At 42.8% G+C, this 20,013-nt stretch overlaps 1 protein-coding gene and 1 long non-coding RNA gene across 2 annotated transcripts in view; both read right to left on the bottom strand.

Annotated features, from left to right (window-relative positions):
• The window catches only part of LOC133137541 (contactin-5-like), a 28,104-nt gene extending 12,124 nt beyond the window's left edge, over positions 1-15,980 (bottom strand). The window contains exons 1-3 of the mRNA XM_061255873.1: positions 15,884-15,980; positions 12,896-13,216; positions 12,161-12,481 (exon numbers count right to left, since the gene is read on the bottom strand). Of these exons, the coding sequence (XP_061111857.1) occupies positions 12,161-12,481; positions 12,896-13,216; positions 15,884-15,980 (739 nt within the window). The remainder of the gene's footprint in view (positions 1-12,160; positions 12,482-12,895; positions 13,217-15,883) is intronic.
• Positions 15,981-16,093: 113 nt separating this feature from the next.
• On the bottom strand, positions 16,094-19,569 carry LOC133136451 (uncharacterized). The gene is made up of 3 exons (XR_009709529.1): positions 19,233-19,569; positions 17,945-18,125; positions 16,094-16,186 (listed from the first exon to the last, which is right to left on the bottom strand). It is a non-coding gene; the product is annotated as an uncharacterized LOC133136451 (long non-coding RNA).
• Between the last annotated feature and the right edge of the window lie 444 nt (positions 19,570-20,013).

The raw sequence follows: 20,013 nt of genomic DNA, 5'->3' as shown, positions 1-20,013 counted from the left end.
GAGGTTTGATCATGGAGTGGTAATGGGGGTTGGGCCAAATAAGAAAGGCCAGCCATGCTCATGTGGGCCCCTTATGGTCACAGAGGCCTGACCCAACCCTGTACTCCGTACACAATGGCCTTCAATGCAGCTCTCTCCTTGTTGGGCTCTGTCAGGCTCCTCCACACACACACACACACACACACACACACACACTCACACAGACATACACACATACACACACACACACACACACACACACACACACACTCACACAGACATACACACATACACACACACACACACACACACACACTCACACAGACATACACACATACACACACACACACACACACACACACACACACACACTCACCGCCTTACTGTCCCCTAACCAAAACTGTCCCCTGGGGCGGCATTGGCCCAGGAGGTAAGAGCAGTCATCTGGCAGTCCGAGGGTTGCCGGTTTGATCCAGCCCTGGGTGTGCCGAAGTGTCCTTGAGCACCTAACCCCCAAATGCTCCTCAGATGATCTCTCAGCTTGCTTAGCAAAGGCCTGTCTTATTCCCCTCCTCACAGGAACCCTAGCTTAACCATACATATACATATATATACGTTGAGCTCCATAACGTTTGGGACAAAGATATATCGACATATTTTATTCTATTTTTAGATTCATAATCAAAGAATTCACGAGTGGCAAAACTGCAGTTTCTCAGCTTTTATTAAAGGGGATTTATTTTATCCCATTTGAGTTTCACAATGTAGAGATTACAGCACTTTTTATGCACTACCCCCCCCCCCCCCCCCCCCCCTTTTATGGTACCATGATATTTGGAACAAATATGTCCCACCCACCTAGGTTAGCTGCAGGCAATGAGTTGATATAAATGTTGTCATTTGAAGATATAAACACAACCCATTTAAACTTTTAAACAAAATTCTTCAAATCTATGTATAACTGTGAGGATGATGTCTTTAAACTGTCCATCAGCTTCACACCGGTATGTTCCCCCATCTGACAGAGTGAGATCTGAGAGACGGAGAGACAGGTTTCCAGGGGAGACAGAGTCCAACGGCTGCACTCTGCCACCGGAAGGACGTGGTGGAAATATAACAGCGCTTTGCTGTTCTGTCACTGCAGTCCATTTGATCTGTTTAGGTTTGACCTGCACATCAGTACAGGCACAGGGCAGGACCACTGAGTGTCCTGTGGATCCAGTGATGTGTATGGGTCCAGAATCAGAGAAAACACACCCTGCAGAGAGAGAGAGAGAGAGAGAGAGAGAGAGAGAGAGAGAGAGAGAGAGAGAGAGAGAGAGAGAGAGAGAGAGAGAGAGAGAGAGAGAGAGAGAGAGAGAGAGAGAGAGAGAGAGAGAGAGAGAGAGAGAGATGGTTTTAAGTCATATGGTTCACAATGTACACTATGAGGTGTAATAAGCAATACTTGTCACAGTAATTGCGATGATAATGATTTGATTTTGAGAGATATGAGTAAGAATTTCAGTTGATATTTGTTGCTAAAAAGCAAGCCATGAAGTTAATTAAAAGGTTAAATAAATATCAGCGCAGAAGTAATGTGGCTCATTCTAGAACATTGATTTCTATTAAATAAATATATTTACTGGAAGGTTACCAATAACTCACAGAGCCCTTGTGTCACCCAGTGGCACCCCATCCTTCACATGCTATGGGTAAATGTGGTCAAATTTACCTTTCACTGTGAGTCTTATGTCTCTGTATTGTCCATCAGCTTCACACCTGTATTGTCCCCCATCTGACAGAGTGAGATCTGAGAGACGGAGAGACATGTTTCCAGGGGAGTCAGAAATGACCACCCGGCCTTTGTAGCGGTCGTGCACTCGACCATGTGACCAATCCTGGATACTGGATACTGTGATACTGGAAGGACCTGGTCGAAAAATCCATCTGGCAGATCTCAGTATTGTCCCTCCATCAGTGCAGGAGCAAGGCAGGAGCACGGAGCCTCCTGTGTACCCAGTGACTCCTTCGGGTGCAGATGGAGAACATCCTGGAATAAAGGGTGACATATTATTGCTCACTCAGACCACAAACTAGTATGAGTGCCCTGTTTGGTGATTGTTTGCTTGACTAAAATAATTTATTGACAATTTAAAACACATGTAGCCACACTTACCAGAGGTGCCCCAGATACCAAAAATCATCAATAGGAATAAAACACAATGAAGTCAAAGGCTTATTTCCATAGTGGCAGTATAGCACATTGATGACAGAACCAGGCATGCCATGCGGAGGTTGCATGTTTGATTCATAGGTGGGGCACTGCTGTTCTAGGCAGGGCAGTTTAACTGAATTGCTTCTGATAGATCCACCTGTATATGTGGATACTGTGTAAAAATGAAAGTCATGTACTGTATGTTACTCTGGACAATAGCGTCTCCAAAATTCCTTAAAATAAATGTTGTATAAACATGTTTGAAAGAAGTAGGGGAGACCGGGGATGGTTGGCACACTTTTCACTCTTTGCCGTATTTCTCTGTTATAATTTGTGATAGAATTTTCAAACTGGTAGCAAATGAAAGTTAAATATATGTATATCAATGTCTGCAAATGCTTTGTAAAATAAGGTGACTGATGATTAAAGTCTCATTGCGCACGTAGGGTTGGTCGCCACACGTTATGCTATAGTTACAAAGACTGAAGCAACCGATAGAAACAATTTTCAAAATGTAATTCAAATAGGAAATAGAAAGCACAAATACTTGATGGGATATTATGAATATAATAAATATTGAAAATATGAAATGAATACTATTGTATAATGTAAAATAGAGTTGAAACCAAACAGTATTTTTAACCAGTTCATCAGTAGAAATGCAATACCAATTGGTCTACTGTTCTCTCCTTTAATCTCCTTGTCTCCCTGTGTTTTTCCTCTTGTGTGTGTGTGTGTGTGGATGCATTTTCCTGTGCGTGTATGTGTGTGTGTGTGCATGTGTGTGTATGTGTGTGTAAACCTGTGTGCATGTGGATCAGGTCTATGGACTGTGTGGGCCGGTGCCCTTATGTGACTGACGGAACAGTAACTACAATATTGTGCTCCGAGCCTCACACACACATGCATGTTCTATTTGTGTATATAATTACGTTTCATCATTTTTTTTACTTTTTTATACAACAAATATTAGCTTTTTACTGAAAGTGAAAGTAAAAGTTTTCTTCTACTTTTTCACTAAAAATGGTTTTAACGTGATTATCTTTTAAAATGTTTTAACAAGATAGATGAGTGCTGTCCAAGAAAATAAATATTTTGATGTTCCATCCATCTATCAAGGACCATAAAATAGCAGTGTCCCACTTTACACAGTCATTCTTTCAAAGTAGATAGATGGAGCTTTGGGTTTTTAATGATTCAAAATGCATTTTGGTTGCAGCAGTTAGTATCAATAATAACAATACAGATAATCTTTCTATATTGGATAAATACCAGAGCAGCATACACAATGTTCTTCGATATGAGTTCAAAGCACAGCAAATAATAGCAAATTTATTTTCCACAATTACTTTTCTCTGATTTAAATTACAGTGTTAAACTCATGTTCTGATCTCCATTACAAACAGAGTCTGTCAGGGTTGGGAGGGAGTACCGGCTGTGGCCACCAGGGGAGTGCTTTATTATCTTCACCTGGTAGTCATTAGTGCCAGCCAGGTACCTACCTCTGGAGAGTATTTAAAGCTCTCATTTTCCATCGGTCTTTGCTTTGGTGTACACTTACGCTCTGTCACCAAGCAGGTATAGCACACGGTAGACTCTGATATTTGAGTCGGGTATGGTGCTGGGTATCGGTTCTTTCTGAGCCTGTTTCTATTCGCAAAAAACGATTAATATAGGTAAGGAAGGGGTTCTGCTCGCTGGCAGTGTGCCTTACGGAACACCTTCCTTGGGATTGAGTTTCTTGGTTTACTTTTATTTTTTGGCTGTGTGAGTCCGTGGGTACGGGATGGTGTCCCGGGTATGTACTTTTATTTCTATGTTTTCCGGAGCTGCGACTCCTGGTGTTTTATTTTCTGTGCCTAGTATTTGACACTAGGTTGTACGTTTATTTTGGGTTTCCCCCCGGTTCGGGGGTTGAGTGCTCACATTTATTTGTTGTTATTTCTTCGCCCTGGTTTTAATGGGTAGCTTTATTTTTTGAGCCGTTATTTGGGGCTCTTATTTGTGCGGAGCTATCTCCTATTGTACCCCGGTCTCTGCTATTTCCCCGGGGTCTTGGTGGCGGACACTTCTGTGTGTTCGCTCACTTAGGATCACTCTTAGTCGCGCTTGGCTCTCCGCACCTCCTCGTCACAGAGTCATGGAAAGAATTGTTTATTTTAAAGTAAAGGAAATAAAATTAAAAAAAACTTAAAGTTCAAATCATTCAAGTTCACTTCATAATTCATGCACAGTTTAAAGACCGGCTTTTCAAATGCAATCACAATGTAACAAGTAATATTTACACACACATATAGGACATAGCGTTTTCTCTTTCTAGTTAACATTACAGTCAGTTTAACACAAGAACATGAGAGCATGCTTAGCCGTTATGAACACCCAGAAGTCTTCTTTCTCCTTTTTATTTTATGAGAATGGCACAGAGACATTTTAAGGTTTTGAGTAACACTCTTTTGAGGCATCAATAGAGCAGAGAAAATGGTCATCTCACCTGAGATCGTGTGAATGAGACTGCTGACCAGCCAGACACAGACCAGCACGGTTTCCATGGTCAGCTCTTCAACAAATGTGCAACCAGAAGGTTCTGTTGCATTGAGGTGGTTTGTGTAGTATTTGCTTATACAGAAAACTCCAACGCTATCTTATTTTTATTCAACCATATCCTGTGTGTGTCATATTTCCTGCCACAATGTGAATTAGAACTAGAACTGCTGTGAACAGTGCACATACCAAAAAGAGGAAACTAAATTCATGAAAAAAAAAATCAGAAAAAGCAGAAAAGGGGCGTACCCCGCACAGGAAACCAGGCTACTGCAAACTCACATTGTAAAATATAGAGTTAACATTTAACACATTTACCATTTAGCACAAGAGTACATATAGGGTAATGTGGGTAATGGAAAGACCTGACTGGACTACTGCCACCATCTTTTATGTATTCGGTCACATGGGGCGGTGTGGGGAGGTTGGATCATGGAGTGGTAATGGGGGTTGGGCCAAATAAGGAAGGCCACGCTCATGTGGGCCCCTTATGGTCACAGAGGCCTGACCCAACCCTGTACTCCGTACACAATGGCCTTCAATGCAGCTCTCTCCTTGTTGGGCTCTGTCAGGCTCCTCCACACACACACACACACACACACACACACACACACACACTCACACACACACACACACACACACACACACACACACACTCACTCACACACTCACACAGACATACATACGCACACACTCACTCACACACACACACACTCACACAGACATACACACATACACACACACACACACTCACAAAGACATACACACATACACACACACACACTCCCTCACACAGACATACACACATACACACACACACACTCACACACACTCATGCAGACATACACACATACACACACACACACACATACACACACACACACACACACACACTCATGCAGACATACACACACACACACACACACACTCACCCACACACACACACATACACACTCACACAGACATACGTACACACATACACACACACACACACTCACACACACACTCACCGCCTTACTGTCCCCTAACCGAAACTGTCCCCTGGGGCGGCATTGGCCCAGGAGGTAAGAGCAGTCATCTGGCAGCCCGAGGGTTGCCGGTTTGATCCAGCCCTGGGTGTGTCGAAGTGTCCTTGAGCACCTAACCCCCAAATGCTCCTCAGATGATCTCTCAGCTGCTTAGCAAAGGTTCGGTGGCTAAATTGGGCAGCCCTGTCTGATTCCCCTCCTCACATGAATTGGCCTGCTTAATACACCCCCTAGCTTAACCAAGCACAATGCCCCACTGTATAGCAGCAGTAAGCTGGAAATAATTAAATAATTAAAATTTATTTGGTGTCATCCGCTGGTCAGCTTGCTGACTTCCTCCCCCGGAGCATACATCGTTAGCCCTGATTTTTGGCACCCAGGCCTGTGGGGGAAAACTAGAGTGGGGTTCCTGGAGGAGTCTTCCTGGGCCCCCTGGGGAGCCCCCCTTCTCTCACATTCCTTGAGGGTTTTGAGCACAGGAATACTGGAGATGGCATAAAGATGTTTCATGATAATCGCAGGTCAGAATATAGTAATGTTTGGTGTTATTCTGATTGGTTCAGTGCGACTGGTGCAATGGTGCAATGGTTTAGTTAATCAATTTCAATTTCAGTTGATATTTGTTGCTAAAAAGCAAGCCATGAAGTAAAAAGGTTAAATAAATATCAGCACAGAAGTAATGTGGCTCATTCTAGAACAGTGATTTCTATTTCTGAATTTTAGTGGAATTAAATTAATATATTTACTGGAAGGTTACAAATAACTCACAGAGCCCTTTGTCACCCAGTGGCACCCCATCCTTCACACGCCATGGGTAAATGTGGTCAAATTTACCTTTCACTGTGAGTCTGATGTCTCTGTAGTGTCCATCTGCTTCGCACCGGTATGTTCCCCCATCTGACAGAGTGAGATCTGAGAGACGGAGAGACAGGTTTCCAGGGGAGACAGAGTCCAACAGCTGCACTCTGCCACTGGAAGGACGTGATGGAAATATAACAGCCCTTTGCTGTTCTGTTGCAGTCCATTTGATCTGTTCAGGTTTCTTCTGCACATCAGTACAGGCACAGGGCAGGACCACTGAGTGTCCTGTGAATCCAGTGTAAAACCCCACGCTAACCCAACGACGGAATTTAGCGAGGGCTGAAGGTATCAGCGTGCTCGTCCTTCTGGTGTTGCTGAAAGAATACTAATAGGGTTAAAAATGAGTGGCCCCTATGCAGACAGTCTAGGTCAGCCAATAAACAAACCACGATACAAAGGCAGTAGTACCACTCTGCCTTCCGCTCTTTACTGGTCCGGGCTGACCCAGAATCTCCACAATAGGGCCAATACATTCACCTTTGTTTATCTGACTCCATTTTAGAATAATAATTTAGATTAGTTATCCACATTTAGTGGATGTCGTATTTATAATTTTGACTTGATCGCTATAGGAATCCTGTACTGAGATTCACTCTCCGAACAGTCCTCTGCTGGTACCGCCGCATGTCACATCGCGCGTTATGTGCACGTCTCACAAACTGACTAGCTATCTGTAGTCATCAGAGGTCGCAGGAATAGCTACTCTTGGGTATATCTGTTTACAGCCTAGGGACCCAAGCAGACCAACCTAGCTACGGCTGTGCTCGACATGAATGAACTACCATGCCGAGGCGAGGGATTTACCAACATAGGTCTACGGGTGCTATACGCCGTGATACATTAAGTGGAAATAATCATCCTCCCAAACCAGTTCGAGGGGGTAAACCACGCATTCCCTGTATAACTTTGAGTGTCAGTAAGCGAAACCAAATAGATCAAGTTTTAACAATTTATTTTACCAGGCAGGTTACATACACGTATTTACATACTAGTTCCAAATCAAAAAAAACATTACAATGGAAACCAAAGTTTTAAAAGTCATACCTGGTAATAAAAGCTACATACGGGAGTCTGACTACAGACACCCTGTATGTAGAAATTACGTGCACGGAGTGCACGGGAGGCTGATTGCATTCTTCCAGATTGCTTAGTTTACTGTCCTTAAATCCAAAATCTGGCCTTTGAAGTTAACCCTAAAAATGGGTCACCCATCTGTAATTTGGAGCCACGCCTCCCCAGGAAGCGCAGGGGGGTTGAGGCACATGGCTTTCACTGGGTCCGAGCTCCACACAGTTTTTCCTCTGGTTCCTGGTTGGTTATGATGTCCAGGGTTTGCTGATGCAGAAATAAAACCATTGCACCAGTCGCACTGAAACTATCAGAATAATACCAAACATGAATATTATCTAAACTGACTTTGTCATGAAACATCCAGTGCCGTACACATCATTTAGTGACTGAGTAAAGAGGGAGAGAGTAATAAAGGGGGGTTCAGGAGAAGGTCAGGGCCTAGCAGGCCGTGCCCTCTGAAACCTTCCCGTGCCGTAAAGGATGTTGCCCCGTCGTAATGAGTTTTACGGCTGGAGGCCTGAGTCTTCCCCCACAGGCTCCTGCCCGTATGGGTGCGGAGATAGTGGGGGTTAATGGTGCATGCTCCTGGGTTAAATTACTTTACAGCCACATATTCCACAATACCAGAGGAAGCCAGCAAGCTGACCAGCCCTGAGTGATAATCCCAGATCTTACAGTCCCCCATTGGCCCCTTTGGGACAAACATAACACAGTCCCAAGGGGTCACTGTGCAGGCCGTGGCTGTGTATGTAATTCCCTGCGGCTTGGGGTCTCAGTCCCGACAGTGTTGGCATCTGCAGGGGCTGAGCACCAAAGCAGCATGGGTAAAGGAGCTTAAGGGGAGGATGATAGTTTTGGTGATGACGGACCCTGAGAACACCCAGTCCCACCAGTCCCACCATGTGTAGGCATCCTGAGCAGAGCTGGTAGAGGAGCCAGCCCTGGACGACCTGTTGCACCAGGTCCATTAGGTCAGTCAGAGACCACGTACACTGTCCAAAAGAGTGTCTTTCCACCACAGAGAGACGTCCACCTCCAGCGGAATTCTCCTCAGAACGCAGATCTGACCCCTTGTGAAGTCCTCAATCACTTCCAGTTGGTGAAGTGACTTGCTGGACAGGTCAGACCTCCACCTGTGAAGGAACTCATCTCGCTGGTGACGTACAACTGTGGGTGAGACACCTGGATGATCTCAGCGTGGCCATACAAAAACTGAACACTAATACATCTGGTGTCATAATGGGGAAAAAGATGGTCACGCATATAGATCATAGCAGGATGTTTCATGACAATCAGTTCGAGTGGTGAATATGGCTTCTATGCCCCTTATAGTGATATCCACCAATATGGTGATTTAATTTATATACCTGATTCTTACCATTTTGGGTAAATCAAAAGAAAGAAAACTAAGAATCCGATACAATCGGTACAGTTACTTACAATAAACATATAAACATTACATACATACATAAATGCTGTGGGTAATGAATATTTTCCCTTTGTTCTGACACAATTTACCTATGCCAGTCTAAGGCTTCAATGAGCTCCCTTAAGACATGACTAGGAGACGTGTGCAGACAAAGGTCCTGTTATGTATGGTGCAGAGAACCCAGACGCAGACCACAGGATAATCCAAAAATCGAAGTTTTAATGTTCAGTGGTCAAAAGCCAAGAGATCCAGTACAAAGCCAAGAACGAAAAGCAAAAGAATAGTCGGAAAAACAAGCGAGAGGTCAAAATCCAGGAAATCACAGGGCGAAGGTACAAAAGGGCAAAAACAAACTCGTAGTCAAAAAATACAAAATAACATGTCGAAAAAACCAGAAGATCAGATGAGCAAACAAAACAAGAGGGCAAGGCAGGTACGGAAGTCAAGGCAAAGGGGTGTCTATCAAGAATCTCTATAACAAGGCTTACACACAATCGGCACTTATTAAGATCAACGTTCTGACAAAGAAGCATACTGAGAATGGGGTCTAAATACAAGAGGGAAGGTGACAATCTAGGCGGGGCAGAGAAAAAGGTGGGCTAAACAAATAGACAACAGGTGGGAAAACATAATAGGGTAATAACATAATAACGGGAGGGAGACGAAAACACGGTCTGGATGCACGAAACAAAACATGTAAAACATACGGCTCCGGATTAGGGAGTAGACATTTGCACAGTTTGAAGACGTAGTGATAGTTAGAGACAGGTGCGAGCACTTCGCTGAAACTAAACGAGTAATCAGGGATAGCATAGGGAGGCGGAGTTACAGAACAGGGCAGAAATACTAAGAGATAGTGAGTTAGTTACGTGAATATTTCTAAACTACCCAATAAAAGTGATTGTTAGTTAGTTAGTTAGACAGACAGTAAGTGTATTAATCGGATTAGTACTGTACAAAACCTAGATTAGTAGTAGTTAGTAAGAATCGTGCTTTACAACATTTAACTACCAAGAAAAAGCAGGAAGTAAGAATCGCGAGTTTTAGAAAAATGTTGAAAAACCGAAACTAGCGTAACCACCCGAATAGTGGGACACGCAGACAGGGGAGTGACTAGACTGGTAAACATTCAGACGCAGACATAACAGGGGAGGACAATGGAGAACTGTAATGGGAACATAAACCAGGTAACTAAGAAAAATGATTAATAAACAAGACTAAACATGAAAATAAACAGAACAAATACAGAAACATTACAGGTCCAGAATATCTTGTATGACAGCAGTAAGCAAATCCTCAGCGTATGTTCTGCAGGCTAAGTCACTCTCGATGGTACGGGTCTGATGAAAAGGAAATGGCTGATAGAATTGAAGCGCCTGCGCTCCAATTCTTACTGATTGGAAAATATTTTTATTGACAATTGATTATGTTTGAAACCAGTGATCAGCTGGTTTACCAAACATGCTGAAAATTAGGATTATTCATTATCCTGTAAGTACTCAGAAACTAAATCATCGAGCTGTGCCTATAACCATGCGTAAGTTTGTACAACACTGCAGTATGTTGCATACAGTATGCTAACAGAACACTGGAAATTATATAGCGCACATACGCCATTACAAGACTTATAATGCAGTTATTTGCTTTAAAAAATATACATTTATTCGGGGTGAATATCTGCATAAATCGAGATATCCAATTCAAGAATTGATCATAAACAAAGAGATCAACAAAATATAACAAATTATACACTTCATTGGGAGTGCAGGTTCACTGATCTAAAGACAAGTGACACAACAGGTGACAGACAAAGTGGGGGAGGAAAGACAACAATCAAGAAGATAACAGTGGAAAGCTATGAGGGGATGACCCGTAAGCCAGTCTTTGCCAAAAATGACCCCCCCCCCCCCCCTTTAATGCCCAGGGAATAAAACAAGAGAAGAAATTGTTTCTAATCATTATTTTTAAATTTGCTTAAGCATCTAACTGGCACCCAAGTAAGTATGTTAGTGTTATCTAACAGTTCCTAAATGGCATGCAAAGACATGCAGTATACGGTATTATAATAATATACATCCTCTGCATTCACAGTGGTGCTACTAGAGCACACAAAGTGAAACAGAGGAACCAATATGGTGCACCATATGCCTATATATAATTAAATTTATCCGATAGAATAAATTATATAATCAGGGATTTCATCCTGTTTTACTACAGATGTATCCCCACTAGGGCAAAGCCTATGTGACTATCTATTATAGAACATTTGGTAGATTTAATTTTACACATGTCTATAACAAATATTTCACAAACTATAATATAATTATGTATTTAATTATAAGTATACAACTGCAATACAAATACTGATACAGGTAGCACAGGCCAGAGGACAGAGTCTCCAGAAGCTCAGAAAGACAGAAATTCTGTGAGGCGACACCCGACACCGGCTGGAGGCCTGAGTCTTCCCCCACAGGCTCCTGCCCGTATGGGTGCGGAGATAGTGGGGGTTAATGGCGCATGCTCCTGGGTTAAATTACTTTACAGCCACATATTCCACAATACCAGAGGAAGCCAGCAAGCTGACCAGCCCAGAGTGATCATGCCAGATCTTACACCAGTGATGTGTATGGGTCCAGAATCAGAGAAAACATACCCTGCAGAGAGAGAGAGAGAGAGAGAGAGAGAGAGAGAGAGAGAGAGAGAGAGATGGTTTTAAGTCATGTGGTTCACAATGTGCACTCTAAGGTGCAATAAGCAATACTTGTCACAGTGATTGCGATGATAATGATTTGATTTTGAGAGATACGTGTAAGAATTTCAGTTGATCACACATTGGTTATTTGTTGCTAAAAAGCAAGCCATGAAGTTAAAAGATGAAATAAATTTCAGCACAGAAGTAATGTGGCTCATTCTAGAACAGTGATTTCTATTTCTGCATTTTAGTGCAATTAAATAAATATATTTACTGGAAGGTTACAAATAACTCACAGAGCCCTTTGTCACCCAGTGACACCCCATCCTTCACATGCCATGGGTAAATATGGTCAAATTTACCTTTCACTGTGAGTTTGATGTCTCTGTAGTGTCCATCTGCTTCACACCTGTATGTTCCCTCATCTGACAGAGTGAGATCTGAGAGACGGAGAGACAGGTTTCCAGGGGAGACAGAGTCCAACAGCTGCACTCTGTGTTTGTAGCGATCATTGCCACTTGTAGGACCTTGTGGAAATATAACAGTGTTGTTGTTTCCTAGGTCTGCGGTCCATTTGATCTGTTCAGGTTTCTTCTGCACATCAGTACAGGTACAGGGCAGGACCACTGAGTGTCCTGTGGATCCAGTGATGGGTATGGGTCCAGAATCAGAGAAAACACACCCTGCAGAGAGAGAGAGGGGGAGAGAGAGCGAGAGAGAGAGAGAGAGAGAGAGAGAGAGAGAGAGAGATGGTTTTAAGTCATGTGGTTCACAATGTGCACTCTAAGGTGCAATAAGCAGTACTTGTCACAGTAATTGCGATGATAATGATTTGATTTTGAGAGATACGTGTAAGAATTTCAGTTGATCACACATTGGTTATTTGTTGCTAAAAAGCAAGCCATGAAGTTCAAAGATGAAATACATTTCAGCACAGAAGTAATGTGGCTCATTCTAGAACAGTGATTTCTATTTCTGCATTTTAGTGCAATTAAATAAATATATTTACTGGAAGGTTACAAATAACTCACAGAGCCCTTTGTCACCCAGTGGCACCCTATCCTTCACACGCCATGGGTAAATATGGTCAAATTTACCTTTCACTGTGAGTTTGATGTCTCTGTATTGTCCATCTGCTTCACACCTGTATGTTCCCTCATCTGACAGAGTGAGATCTGAGAGACGGAGAGACAGGTTTCCAGGGGAGACAGAGTCCAACAGCTGCACTCTGTGTTTGTAGCGATCATTGCCACTTGTAGGACCTTGTGGAAATATAACAGTGTTGTTGTTTCCTAGGTCTGCAGTCCATTTGATCTGTTCAGGTTTCTTCTGCACATCAGTACAGGTACAGGGCAGGACCACAGAGTGTCCTGTGAATCCAGTGATGGGTATGGGTCCAGAATCAGAGAAAACACACCCTGCAGAGAGAGAGAGGGGGAGAGAGAGCGAGAGAGAGAGAGAGAGAGAGAGAGAGAGAGAGAGAGAGAGAGAGAGAGAGAGAGAGATGGTTTTAAGTCATATGGTTCACAATGTACACTCTAAGGTGCAATAAGCAGTACTTGTCACAGTAATTGCGATGATAATGATTTGATTTTGAGAGATACGTGTAAGAATTTCAGTTGATCACACATTGGTTATTTGTTGCTAAAAAGCTAGCCATGAAGTTAAAAGATGAAATAAATTTCAGCACAGAAGTAATGTGGCTCATTCTAGAACAGTGATTTCTATTTCTGCATTTTAGTGCAATTAAATAAATATATTTACTGGAAGGTTACAAATAACTCACAGAGCCCTTTGTCATCCAGTGGCACCCTATCCTTCACATGCCATGGGTAAATATGGTCAAATTTACCTTTCACTGTGAGTTTGATGTCTCTGTAGTGTCCATCTGCTCTACACCTGTATGTTCCCCCATCTGACAGAGTGAGATCTGAGAGATGGAGAGACAGGTTTCCAGGGGAAACAGAGTCCAACAGCTGCACTCTGTGTTTGTAGCGATCATTGCCACTTGTAGGACCTTGTGGAAATATAACAGTGTTGTTGTTTCCTAGGTCTGCAGTCCATTTGATCCGGTTAGGTTTGATCTGCACATCAGTACAGGCACAGGGCAGGACGACTGAGTGTCCTGTGGATCCAGTGATGTGTATGGGTCCAGAATCAGAGAAAACACAGCCTGGATTTTTGAGAGATTCTGAGAGAGAGAGAGAGATAGAGAGAGAGAGAGAGAGAGATAGAGAGAGAGAGAGAGAGAGAGAGAGAGAGAGAGAGAGAGAGAGAGAGATGGTTTTAAGTCATATGGTTGTAAAACCCCACGCTAACCCAATGACGGAATTTAGCAGGGGCCGAAGGGAGTTTTGCGTGCTTGTCCTTCTGGCATTGCTGGGAGAACATTAGTAGGGTTAATTATTATCCTCATTACAAGAACAGAGCACAATTATGTTTAAGAATATACTGGGTCCGTTGCCACGGGTCGGATATTGATTGACCTGCCCCATATCCCGCTTTCAGCTGGCCTGAAACGGATCAGTACAATTATTAATATTCTCCATTCTCAAACGGGGCCGTATTGTAAGCTTAGTGGTTTCTATAGTTTTACTCGTTTATCTGACTCCATTTAAGATATAATTTAGAAATTTGGGTTTGAAACTTACACGAAGCTCGGGAGTGATTACACTGGACTCATACCTGCACCACCATTACTCAATATATCCTCCCGGGATTAGCATTATTGCTGAAATCTCAGTTCGGTGGAGAACTCAGAGGCTGATGGTCCAGTCAACACAATACATGCAAACCTGCTATGATAGTTGCGAGCCCAGGTCGGCGTAGCATTAACTGGGCTCCTTAGAGCTAATTTGAGAGGAACCAGCGCCGTAACACCCATGGGTTCCCTTCGCATCAAATTACAAGAGCCGTGCGTCACCGATCCTTTAATGGGCAGAATGCTGGCCTCAGAGCTTAGAACTACCACAAATGTACCAAGCCGTCGATCGGTCGGTCTTTAGCCCCCATTTTCCCCCTGAGTATTCAGTTGTAATTTAGGCTGAAAAGGTACAAGATTAATTAGAGTCATGGAGATCACGCAAGTTACAAACAAAATAGTTTATTCCCAGACAGGTAGGTTATTAGCTTTAGAATATCACAATCAATTACAAAATACACAAATTAAGAATAGAGATAGAGTAAATAATCATACTTAGCCTGCTTGGACTACACACAAACACAGAGTACAGAATATGCCGTGTGGAAAGTCGAATACAATCTTCCGCTGCTACACATACATACATACAAACCTACATACCCAAGACATGTTGTGTGGGAAGTTGAATATGATCTTCCCGATACTTACATATACATACAATGTGCTGTGTGGGAAGTCGAATACGATCTTCCCAGATTGGTCTGTCTCCCTTGCTTTTATGCCAAATCCTACATTTGGAACCAGGCGGCAGTGCCTTGACCATGACACCAGTCACACTGAACCAATCAGAATAACACCAAACATTACTATATTCTGACCTGGGATTATCATGAAACATCTTTATGGCATCTCTAGTATTCCTGTGCTCTTACCTGTCAGGAATGTGAGAAAAGGGGGGCCCCCAGGGCCCAAGAAGGCGCCTCTAAGAATCCTTCTCTAGCTCTCCCCCACAGGCATGTGTGCCAAAAGGTGGGGGCTAACAATGCATGGAGGGGGAAGTCAGCAAGCTGACCAGCGCATGAGACCAAATGTTACTTATGACTGGCTTACATGGTTCACAATGTACACTATAAGGTGCAATAAGCAATATTTGTTACAGTAATTGCAATGATAATGATTTGTTTTTGAGAGATACGAGTAAGAATTTCAGTTGATCACACATTGCTAATTTGTTGCTAAAAAGCAAGCCATGAAGTTAAAAGATGAAATAAATTTCAGCGCAGAAGTAATGTGGCCCATTCTAGAAGAGTGAATTCTACTTCTGCATTTTAGTGCAAGGAAACAAACACATTTACTGGAAGCTTATAAATAACTCACAGAGCCCTTGTGTCATCCAGTGGCACCCCATCCTTCACATGCCATGGGTAAATGTGGTCAAATTTACCTTTCAGTGTGAGTCTGATGTCTCTGTAGAGTCCATCTGCTTCACACCTGTATATTCCACCATCTGGCAGAGTGAGATCTGAGATACGGAGGGACATGTTTCCAGGGGAGTGAGAAATCAACACCCGGTCTTTGTAGGGGTCGTCCACTCCACCACGTGACCAAAGTATGATAGTAGAAGGACCTGGTAGAAAAAGCCATCTGGCAGGTTTCGATATTGTCCCTCCATCAGTGCAGTAGCAAGACAGGAGCACGGAGCCTCCTGTGTACCCAGTGACTCCTTTGGGTGCAGATAGAGAACATCCTGGAATAAAGGGTTACATATTATTGCTCACTCAGACCACTAACACTAACTGTTTGGTGATTGTTTGCTTGACTAAAATGATTTATTGACCATTTAAAACACATGTAGCCTCTCTCAGCCGAGATGCCCCAGATACCAAAAATCATCAATAATAATAAAACACAATGAAGTCAAAGGCTTATTTCCATAGTGGCAGTATAGCACAGTGACGAGGAAACCAGGCATGCCATGTGGAGGTTGCATGTTTGATTCATAGGTGGGGCACTGCTGTTCTAGGCAGGGCAGTTTAACTGAATTTCTTCTGATGGATCCACCTGTATATGTGGATACCTGGATACTATGTAAAAATTTAAGTCATGTACTGTATATTACTCTGGACAATAGCGTCTCCACAATTCCTTAAAATAAATGTTGTATAAACATGTTTGAAAGAAGTAGGGGAGACCGGGGATGGTTGGCATTTCTCTGTAATAATTTGTGATAGAATTTTCTTACCAATAGCAAATGAAACTTATTAATATGTCAATGTCAGCAACTGTTTTCTAAAATAAGGTGAATAATGAGACATATTGCGCACAATGTTATGGGGTTGGTTGGCACAACGTTAAAATTCTATTCAAAATGTAATTCAAATAAGAATTAGAAAGCACAAATACTCAATGGGACATGATAAATATAATAAATATACAAAGTGTAATGTATAATATTGTATAATGTAAAATAGAGTTGAAACCAAACAGTATTCTGGCAGTGAAATGCAATACCTATTGGTCTACTATTATCTCCTTTAATCTCCCTGTCTCCCTGTCTTTTTCCTCTTGTGTGTGTGTGTATGTGTGTGTGTGTGTGTGTGGATGGATGCATTTTCCTGTGCATGTATGTGTGTGTGTGTGTGTGTGTAAACCTGTGTGCATGTGGATCAGGTCAATGGACTGTGTGGGTCGGTGCCCATATGTGACTGATGGAACAGTAACTACAATATTGTGCTCCGAGCCTCACACACATGCATGTACTATATACTGTATATAATTATGTTTAATCATGTTTAATATATGAATAATACATGGATTATCACATCAGTGGGCCAATCAACACCAAGATTAGTGGGCCAACCATCCCTACTCACATTGGGACCCACCTCATCACTCATCACAGACTTTATCAAAATGTAGCCGATTCCTGCCTCTATTAACTGGAAGTAACACCCATCCAATACCTCTAACAGTTTTCTGATATGTTTTGTGTGAAGACCATTTTTTGTACTTTTTTATACTACAGAACTGAAAGTAGCTTTTTACTGAAAGTAATCGCTGGGTGCCAACCAGACCCGGTCTCCCACTGTATACGGTCATTCTTTCAGTAGATAGATGGAGCTTTGGATTTTTAATTATTTCAAATGCATTTTGGTTGCAACAGTTAGTAGCAATAATAACAATACAGATAACTCTATATTGGATAAATAGCAGAGCAGCATACAAAATGTTCTTGGATATGAGTTCAAAGCATAGCAAAAAAAATCACATTCATTTTCCACAATATTAACTTATCTCCGATAGACATTTACAGTAAATTACAAAGGGAGTTAACCTCATGCTCCGATCTCCATTACAAACAGCTTCATAGAAAGAACTGTGCATCTCTGTGAGTCGCTGTGCATCGTTCTCCTTTTAATTCTATGAGAATGGCACAGAGACATTTTAAGCTTTTTAGGAGAGCTCATTGAAAGCATCAATACAGCAGAGAAAATGATCATCTCACCTGAGATCGTGTGAATCAGACTGCTGACCAGCCAGACACAGACCAGCATGGTTTCCATGGTCAGCTCTCAAATGTACAGCCAGAAGGTTCTGTTGCTTGGTGGTTTGTGTGGTATTTGTTTCTCCAGAAAACTCCAACGCTACCTTGGAAATTTAGCCATATACTGTGTGCGTCATATTTCCTGGCACAGTATGAATTAGAATTGGAAGTGCCATGACCAGGTCACATACCAAAAAGAGGAAACAAAATTTAATAAAATAAAATAAAAGCAGAAAAGGGGCGTATCCCGCACAGGAAACCAGGCTACTGCAAACTCACATTGTAAATTGTAGAGTTAACATTTAACACATTTACCATTTAACACAAGAGTACGTATAGGGTAATGTGGGTAATGGAAAGACCTGACTGGACTACTGCCACCATCTTTTATGTATTCAGTCACATGGGGCGGTGTGGGGAGGTTTGATCATGGAGTGGTAATGGGGGTTGGGCCAAATAAGAAAGGGCAGCCACGCTCATGTGGGCCCCTTATGGTCACAGAGGCCTGACCCAACCCTGTACTCTGTACACAATGGCCTTCAATGCAGCTCTCTCCTTGTTGGGCTCTGTCAGGCTCCTCCACACACACACACACACACACACACACTCACACAGACATACACACATACACACTCACACACACACACACACTCATCGCCTTACTGTCCCCTAACCAAAACTGTCCCCTGGGGCGGCATTGGCCCAGGAGGTAAGTCATCTGGCAGTCCGAGGGTTGCCGGTTTGATCCAGCCCTGGGTGTGTCGAAGTGTCCTTGAGCACCTAACCCCCAAATGCTCCTCAGATGATCTCTCAGCCTGCTTAGCAAAGGTTCGGTGGCTAAATTGGGCAGCCCTGTCTGATTCCCCTCCTCACGGGAATTGGCCTGCTTAATACACCTTCTAGCTTAACCAAGCACGATGCCCCACTCTATGGCAGCTTTACCCAAGATATAAACCCTCCCCAATCCCAAAAGGCCTTAAGGATAGAGAACACTGATAGCGATACTGCTAATCAAAGCAGTCAAAAGCATTTTCCTCATCCACTTAAACCAGGCCAATATCAAGGTCATATATTTTGCAAACATTCATAGCATTGCCCATCTTAACCAATTAATATGCCCATCTTAACCCTGAAATATGAGCATTCTACAGTGCCAATATTGACAGAAATGTGAATGTTCTCGAGTGCCGAGGGTGAATAACTCGTTTGTCTTGTCATTCAGTCTGTTGGCCAAAGCCCCAGAAAATACCTTGTAGTCACATGACAGAAGTGCAGCAAGCCTCCAGCTCTTAAAGACAAGTCTCCCTTTTTGGGCAAGAGGTAGTGCGAGCTGCTTGCTGACAGGAAGCTGGTAATGATCCCTTCTGCAGACACTCCAACACCACTTCCCTTAAATCAGCACCTAGTAGACCCCATACTTGTTTACAGAAGCCCCTTCAATGCCTGGGGACAGAATCCAGTTGCCCAACCGCTCTCGTAAACTCCGAGGCCAGGGCAGCCCCCCTCCTCAGGCCGAGGCCGACACAAAGGGGAGAAATCTCGGGAGGAAAACAGCTACAGACGGGGAGTCCATCCTCCACCGGCTGGCAAGGTATAAAGGCAGGATGAATAAAGCAGAAATGTAGTAAGAAATCAGTTTCAGCAATTCAGAGGGTTGAACACGTTGCAGTTAAAGCAGAAAACTAGCTAGAAAAGGAAGAAGTCCAAATGGTGCGCCGTTTTTGAGTGGCAGGGTGATGCAATTGGAGCTCCAGGATGTTGCAAGGCAATTTTTGCACCATTCTTTGCAAACCCTAGTGTGAGTGAAAATACAGGAGATCATATATAGCCATGTATAGCCTATTTTAAGATGCCATTGTTTCAGTGGCAACAGTTCCTTATTTTGTTACATGTGCATAATTTGGGGGCCTGCATAAAACAACACAGCATTTTTTCTGTTGCACTTTTTTTGAGAAACAAAAAAATATATATTTTTAGGACTTTCTTTGGAGGAGAGCAATGAACCTCTCGTCTAAGTGAATATTTCTGAG

Source organism: Conger conger, chromosome 9 (assembly GCF_963514075.1).
Source record: "Conger conger chromosome 9, fConCon1.1, whole genome shotgun sequence".
Taxonomy (NCBI): domain Eukaryota; kingdom Metazoa; phylum Chordata; class Actinopteri; order Anguilliformes; family Congridae; genus Conger; species Conger conger.
Note: the sequence above shows the minus strand (reverse complement) of the source record. Positions and strands in the feature narration are given on the sequence as shown.